Source organism: Phalaenopsis equestris, unplaced genomic scaffold, assembly GCF_001263595.1.
Source record: "Phalaenopsis equestris unplaced genomic scaffold, ASM126359v1 Scaffold000670, whole genome shotgun sequence".
NCBI lineage: Eukaryota > Viridiplantae > Streptophyta > Magnoliopsida > Asparagales > Orchidaceae > Phalaenopsis > Phalaenopsis equestris.
This window is the reverse complement of record NW_018165110.1, coordinates 147,054-155,703: the sequence shown is the minus strand read 5'-3', so window position 1 is coordinate 155,703 and position 8,650 is coordinate 147,054. Positions and strand designations below refer to the sequence as shown.

The 8,650-nt window shown below is 33.3% G+C and overlaps 1 protein-coding gene across 2 annotated transcripts; it reads right to left on the bottom strand.

Moving 5' to 3' along the window:
* Positions 1 to 1,440: 1,440 nt before the first annotated feature.
* LOC110030179 (homeobox-leucine zipper protein HOX21-like) lies at positions 1,441 to 3,043 on the bottom strand. 2 transcript variants are annotated; one of them, XM_020732777.1, is made up of 3 exons: positions 2,803 to 3,043; positions 2,362 to 2,726; positions 1,441 to 2,013 (listed from the first exon to the last, which is right to left on the bottom strand). In XM_020732777.1, the coding sequence occupies exons 1-3, from the start codon at positions 2,942 to 2,944 to the stop codon at positions 1,696 to 1,698; spliced, it is 825 nt and encodes a 274-aa protein (XP_020588436.1). In that variant the 5' UTR covers positions 2,945 to 3,043; the 3' UTR covers positions 1,441 to 1,695. The 2 variants fall into 2 exon arrangements, with proteins under 2 accessions (XP_020588436.1, XP_020588437.1); XM_020732778.1 differs by having other exon boundaries at positions 1,441 to 2,007.
* Between the last annotated feature and the right edge of the window lie 5,607 nt (positions 3,044 to 8,650).

Genomic DNA, 8,650 nt, shown 5'->3' with positions numbered 1-8,650 from the left:
TTGTTCTAGCTCAAAACTAGTTATTGGTTTTAATATTAACAAAAATTAGGATTAGAAACTCTAACCTCACCAAATTTTGAACCTTCAAGCTAGACTCAAGGCAAGTAAATTATAATTTTCAAAACTTTGGGAGTTCACTCGTTCATTGTGAGATCGATATACAAACTCAGTTTAATATACTATCTGGACGACACATATACTTTTGTGTATCGCTGGTGCTTCATAACATTTTAATCATATTAAAGGGACACTATGTGATAAAGTTCCCCTATAATTTGTATGTGTTACTCGGTAATTATTGTGGAGAAGTAAAGAAGTACAATGGTAGCATTTCAATGATAATATTATATCCGGTTCAAAGATTAAACTCTTGTATTTAATTTATTTTGATGAATGAAATATTATTTTAGTTGTTTCAAAGCATGAGTAGCACTTGATCTTATTTTCTTCTTTGAATTAGTAATTTTAAAATATAGAGTTCAACTTTGTTATGTGATTAAATGAATCTTACGCCAAGTTGATGCTTTAACTTTCTGGTTTTTATTTACCTTTAATTTGGCCAGTTTATTTGTTAAAACTTATTGTGAGTTATATGTTTCGGAAGAAAATTTCTTGAAATAATTAGGTTAAAGCACCTTGACTTAGAAAAATATGGATATTGTTGCTAGGTTAGTGCAATTGAGAAGAAAAATATGGAACTTAGGAAATTTTACATGGTCTAGGGAACTAAACTGCAATATGAATTCTCAAACTTTCTTATGAACATCAGAAGGGGCTAAGTAGGAAATCTACTCTTGATAGTTACTTATAATGATATCACTTGATTAAACCTAGATTTCTAGGATTCAATTCAGAGAAGAATATTTCATTTGATATAAACCCTTACTATCTTTACTTATGTTTTTATTTTTGTAATTTTTAAACCTCCAAGATTTGAACACTTTAGGTGAGAGTCAAGGCCAATAGACTTGAACTTTTCATGTTTTGGAAGTTAACTCATTTCTCGTGTGATTGATACGCGGATTTAAATCCATATATTACTTGAATGACACATATATCTGTATGATTGTAGCATGGTTCATAGCAATTCAGGCATCATAGATTTACAGGTTCTCATTTGTTTTTGCTATAGGCCCTCAATTTCACTAACATTATATTGATAAAATATAAGACCAAAAGTTTAAATGAAATGAAAAACTAAATAAATAAAATCTCAATCTCAACTTTATAGCTTAACATTAGATAACACAAAGTATTTCAAGTTTTTTAGCATTAAATGATCATTACTCATCTCAATTTGACACCTCAGTAATAATCAGCACATACATCAACTTTGTGAAAAACATTGCAAAAAAAAAAATGTTTTGATTGTAACCAAGCATGCAAACCAATAACTATGCATTCTCTACCAAATTTTAAAGACATCTACTAGGAAAAAAATAAAAATATAAATCAAATTTATTTTTTTCATTAAACATTGTTTCACATCTTCCTCAACCAAATGGGGTGAAGAGGAAATTTGGAATGACTTAAGAGCATTCTCCCAACATGTCTTTCTCCATATTCCTCCTCCCACCCACATCACAATATTTCAACTTTGTATTGCTCTTCATATCCATACATGTAAATTAAATACAATCTGATTCCAATTTATTGAAATAACAGTAATTCTAATAATGATAGAACACATGGCCATCAATGGAAATTATGGTGATCATCCCATGCCCAAAAGCTATTTTGTTCTTCCACACCACACACAAAATTGCCAAAGCTCTCTTCTGAAAACTCAGGTCTTGAAGCTCCATGCAAGAACTGGCCGGAGATCGCCGGCGGAAGCTGCCGGATCACCGGAAAAAGCGATATGCTATGCATGTCGGGATTCAACTGTTCTGCAAATGTTCCTGAGATATCCAGATTTATCTCTGCACAACAATCACTTCTATTGCTGCAACATCCTTCAGTTTCCTTATTCAGATTCATCACTTCTGATCCTTTAAGTTTCAGAATCTGCAACTTTTAACAACTTTTAATATCATTTTTTGATAAAATAAACATGCAAATTTGATGAGAATCGATAATCTGAAATGAGAAATTGAGACAAAACGTTAATCGGCAATAAGTAATGTGGTGGCGGTGTAGTGTTGCACTGTATTTTTTCTGTTTGACAAAACTGACTGCAGCTGCCACCGGATTGACTAGTGGGCAGTTGTTAGAAAGTCATACTCTGACTTTTTTAAAAAAAAATTGTAATTGCTAAGGCAACTTTCTGATCAGTAGTTTCACAACTACTTCGTCGAACAACTGCAGTCGCCCCGATCAGACCCGAAAAAGTGAAAAAATAATTTTTTTTTAGATATCTACCTCAGATTGGAGTTTCTTATTCTGAAACTGGAGAGAATCATTATCAGCTTTAACAACATCAAATTTTCTCTTGAGTAAATCATAATCCTTCTCAAGCTGCTTCGTCTTCCACCTCGCTCTTCTGTTCTGAAACCATATTGCAATTTGTCTTGGCTGAAGGCCAAGAGTTCTGGCCAGCTGAATCCTCCTCTCAGGCTCTAACTTGTTCCCAAGCTCAAAGTTCTTCTCAAGAGCTCTAACTTGCTCCAAGTTTAATCTTTTCTTCTTCTCCCCCGGCTGCGAGCTTTCGTCGGAGAGCTCCTCTTCCCCTTCGACATTGCCGGAGAAGGAAGCCGATGGCCTTCTCTCCATTATCCCCACCATCCCTGCAACACAACAATGGATTAAAAAAGGTGAAGGAAGATGATATCAAGTTTTATTTTTTGTTGAAGTTAGAATCACCTCTAGTGAGGGTATTCGGATTGGAAGAAGGGAAGAGGGCATTAATGGAGTTCATGGAGGGGATTTGTTCTTCATCTATTGAGAGAAACAGGTTAGGTTGGAAGAAAGGGGAGGATGGGATGCCACTGGAGAAGGAAGCCATGTTCTTATCAAGAGGGATGGAGGGGGAAGGGAAAGGGAAAAGGGAGTTGGGGAAAGAGAGAGGGTGAGATGGAGGGATTTAAAAGTGGAGTGGGAGATAAAAGATTGGCTTAAAAGTGGTGTGGATATAAGTGGTGTGAATATGTTGAGTCAGTTATAGTTGCCTCTTGTTTGAGGAGGGTCTTTGATTAATTAACTTAATTAACTTAGGGTCGGTTTGGGACATATGCAATTTATTAAAAAACTACTTAAAAATAATATGATATTTAAAATATTGTGATGGTTATTATAATTTTTTTTAAAATAAAATACCACATCTAACCGGGGCCACTTGGAAAGCGTAAGTTTCAACGACAACTTTTAAAAAAAGCTGTCAAAACACTGTTTACATAAACAGATAAAACTGTCGCCCCAAACGAACACTTAGTTTTATTTTGAAAAATAAGTTGTTATGCAAATATTGTACAACAATGTTGTATAAGGAATCTGGATGCATAAAAGCTCAAGTTCAGTTCTACAAGTTTGAGTTAGATTAATTCCCAAGTTTAATATATATATATATATATATATATCTTAATATGTACCTCTTAATTCCTATGTATATACATATTTATCATCTAAATTGAGATAAGGCCAGAGAGATTCTTTAAAATATGCAACATAAAATATTTGAATTTTCATACGCTTTTAATATTATTTAAATAAGCTGAATCAAATTTGATTTACAACTTTATACATATTTTGTTTTTCAGGTCGTCATCATAGCTCTGTTTGGGACACTACTTTTTCTTGCTGCTTTCTAGAAATTTTTATGAAAGGAAGCTATTTTTCTCAACTAACTTATTAAAGCTTAGTGGCTCTAAGAAAGTTATTATTTAATTTTTTGAAAAACATATATATTTATAACTCTCATATAAACTTTCTAAGAAATTGTTTCTCTTCCATAACTTTACAACCATTTCAGTCATCCCAAATAGAAGAAAATATTTTGTCTGTACACCGTACATCGGGACGGCCAACCACTAGGCGCTACACCGCCATACATCTCATCGACGAATAATGTGGTACCTGATGTTTGGCTGTCCGGATGCAGACGACCGAATGAAATATTTTTTCCCCAAATACACCCTTATTTACCTCGTCGAATTACGCTCATGATCTATATTATCCCATTAAAATTGAGCTTAACTCATCAGTCAACTTGTAAATATCTAAAGATTAGGGGGCTTAAGGTCTTGGGAAAAGAATTAGATGAAGTTATGCATGTGAAAATTTGTATTGGGCCTGTTTGGGACAGTTGCAGCTTATTAATTAGCTGTTGCTAAGTTGTTGAAGAATAATTTGCTGATCAAAAAGCTACAATGACTATTATAACTTTTTTTTAAAAGTCAAACCGCAATTAAAAAGCTAACACCGCATCTAGCCAGGAAAGGTGGGGAAATACTTATTTTAGTGGCTTGAAAACACAACTTTTTGAATAAGCTGCCAAAATACAGTTTACAAAAACGGTCCTAGATGTATTTTCAAAACACACCGCACTAAATAAGCTACTCCATACGGGGCCTACATTACAGAGCAGTTGTGCAAAAGAAATTCATTTCTGTTGTAATTAGGACAAATGAACATGTTTAACTCACTTGAGGATGCCGAATTGACATATATATATATATATATATCTACAGGGTTATTATCAAAAGAATAATAGAAGATTAGTAAATTAGTAAATATATAGACATTACTAATAATTTAATTTTATGATTGGTGGCCACTTTATTATTTTTATAAATAAAGGAAAAATGTAGTGCAGTTATAAAAATCGTATAGGGATGAACATTCTGCAATGTTACATAGCAACATTATGATTAATTAATAATGGACCCTATGTTTAGGCTGTGAGTGAAGTACAATTATGAGGAGCTTGATTAATGAATGCAAGATATTCTGGTTATTCTCTTGGTTCTAACCCTGACATATATAATAAAGTGTCAAAATAGTCCTTGACTTGTATAGGGATTGTCTCAATCTTAGAGTTTATAAAAGTGTCAAAAATGTCCTTCAACAGTTTACGTGGGATTATTTTAGTCTTAGAGTTTATGAAAGTGTCAAAATAGTCTCCGACTATTGTAGAACTGAGCTTTAATAATCTTCAATGAGGACTATTTTAGCCTCAATTTATTATATGTTTTGGGCAGTTGCAGCTATTTGAAGAAGCAGTTGTTAAGCTGCTAAAAAAGAAGCTGTGTTCAAAAAGTTAAGGTGACTATTATAAAATGTTTTTTTTTTTTGGGAAAAGTCTGACAATTGTTTTCTAACAGCCACCACAGATAGTCAGATCTGATAGGAAAGGAAAACATAGCTTTCAGCTACAATTTTTTAAAACGCAAGCACTAAATTGAAAAAACTGCGTTGTGACACTACACCGCCATAACGCTGCCCCAAACGCACCCTTAAATAATCGGGGGCTATTTTAGCACTTCTATAAATTCTATAACTTAAATAACCCTAAGAGTATTATTTTAGTATTTTATTCTATATATAGAGTAAAGTGTATGTATGACTAAAGCGTATAAATAGTTCCTGATTATTTACTTGGGTCGTTTTAGCCTCAGAGCTTATATAAATATGAAAATAATCCCAACTATTTTAAAATTGAGCTTTAATAGTCTTCATGTGGATTATTTCAGCCCCAATGTAATAATCATGGTTGTTTTGATTCTTCTATTACCCCCCACATAAATAATCATGACTATTTTAACGCACTACTCTATAATTATGTATTCAAAAGTAACAAACCAAGCATATATATGAATTTATCTTCTCCATTTTTAGTATTTTTGCATTGATTTTATGATAATTTTTATTTTATAAAATAAAACTACTCTATTTTATTTCATATTCTATCTCATACATTCATAAAGATAAAAAGAAATTGTCCATACAAAATGATAAGTATTTTCCATATAAATCAAATAATTATTTTATTAAATCAAAACTTAAATAATAAAAAATCAAAATCAAACGTCAGAAGTGAATAAGGGTCTATGTCTTATGGGTCTGTTTGGGGCAGCTGCAGCTTATTGAATAATCTGCTGATAAGCTAGGTGCGGTGGTTATTAGAAATTTTTATTTTTTTGGAAAATTTAGACTACTGTCAGGAGGCTCACACTGCACCTATGTGTGAAAACGACGCTTTTAGCGTTTTCAAACCAGGCAGACTACTGCCAGGAGGCTGCCACTGCACCTAGATAGGTGCAGTGTGAAAACGACGCTTTTAGCGTTTTCAAACCAGGTGCTTTTTTAAAAAGCCACCGCACCAAATAAGCTGCCCCAAATGGATACTTAGTGAGAGAAAAAAAATGTGAGTTTTAGTGTGTGTGTGTGTGTGTGTGAGAGAGAGAGAGAGAGAGAGAGAGAGAGAGAGAGAGAGTTGGGGAAGGAATCCAAGGGACCGGATGGGTCCTGAAAATAGCAGAGGTTGCTACCTAACACACAAACAAGGCATCATGCATCTGCTTCCCTTGATATCTCAGACATCACCCTCAGTACGCCAAATGAGGAGCACTGTAGCCCTAACCCTAACCCTAAAAGTCATCACTAACGCCAACTCTGAAACTGGGCAGTATAGTTTCTTTTGTCTTCATGTTCTTCTCAGATGCGGCCTAGCTATCTCCCACCATTTTTATTTTTTTTTTCATTTCATGTCCAAGCTTTTGGCATAATTACACATCCAACCTCCCAAACATTGTTATTTAAATGAAAAATATGGGTTGGGCTTTTATCACAAATTTCTATATTTGAGTTAGATTTTGAAAAATGGATGAAAGTGAGTGCTAGATTTAATAAGATATTTTAATATCTTGTGATTTATATTTATAGATTCATAATATGGAGATAAATACGAAGAACCATGAATACAATATGATACACATTTGGCACTAAAAATTTAAGAGACCTTTTTTTAATAGATATGATATAGAAAGGATTATTGGAAGTAATGAAACTAATATATATGTATATATATATATAAATATATGAAAAGAATATTCAGAGGCTATTATATAAGCCCTTAGCCACCCTCATGTACATAACTATTCTAAGACTGCCCTTACTACGGGCAAACAGGCCAGAGGGGGTTTCAAAACCGTGACCTAAGAGGACTTACGACCTTTTAAGAGGCTGCTCTGCCAACATGTCACGGCTGGCGACAAAACTAAATATGAATCTTTTATACCAAAGATATATCATATTCAAGTATTATCTATTTCATATCACAATCTATTTTTGAAAAAAATATATATTTTCAAATAATTTCTAAAATAAAAAAAACATTTTTTTTTAAAATAAAATTAATCCTTTTTTTAGAATTAATTATGCCGTTTATGAAACGCAAATTAAAAGAAGAGGAGCGTAATTTTCCCATTAACATGCATGCATGCTATCTAACGTACGTAGAGACTAGAGAAGGATATTTGCTATTTTTATGCAGGCAAAGGGATCTTATAAGACCATGATAATTTGAATGCAACATGCAAATATACAGATATTTCTGCAATAGAATTAATGACATTTGTTGCAAATTCGCTTTCAGTTAAAAGGTTCAAATTGCAAAAAAATAAAGTATTGAAACCAAGGACTCCGAGAGAGATGAAGATGGAGAAGGAAGAATCCAAAGGGAGGCATGGATGGAAGACAAAATAGGGTGCTAAGTCATTGTTACATTCTCCTCCAATGCTTTTTTGAAATTTTCTTAATTAAACTATTTTTTTATTTATGTAAATTGTCTCACCTCCTTAAAGCTGTTTGGTTGTGAGCAAATTTAATGAGCTAGCCATATTTATAAAGAAGAAGATTTCACAACAGTGATGCATATCTTGCATGCCCTCAAGTGTGTGTGTATGTATGTATATAGTGGTGCTCGGGCTCTGATCATGGGACCAAAAAATGCATGAGAAATTGATATTTGGGTCTTTGTTAGTATCGATTTCCTTTTAAATATATAAGGCATGAGGCTACGATATGAGCCCCCAGCTACCCTCATGTGTCTAATCACTCGATATCCAGTTACTAGACAGATGCACTCAAGCGGGCTCGAATCTGTGACCTCAGGGAACTTAGAACTGACTTCGCAGATGTCAATCAAAAAGTCACGGCAAGGTATATATATATATTGAGTGGGTGAAAGCCTTCTACATTCGTTATTGTATAGAGACAATGCTATTGTGATGGAGACATAACACCTTCTATGTCTCTGTACACACACAAGCACATATGTGTGTATAAAAAAGATCCACAAAACTAATTAGCAATATTTTTTTTATTTAAAAAATGCATAAATGATTTTTACATATTATGGTCAGCCAAATTCGATGCTAATATGGTGATAATCCAATGCAAATAGTTTTAGCATGCTTCGGACGTGTGGTCTAAGCAAAAACGGGTACGAGGAATGTAATTAGCATTGAAAGTGTCCGACACAAAAAAGCTTCCATGGTCGAGATTAGCATTAGACAATATTTATGTGTTGTGGTATATATGAAATTTAAAATACGATCGACGACGAAAGAAAAATAGAATGAGAAAATTCACACCAAAAGAAAACACAGATTTACTTCGTTCGGCAAATTGCTTACATTCATAAAGTTGCATAGGATTTTACTAATTGAAGAATTTACACCAGTGGATCTTCTCCAATTACAAGAGCGAACTC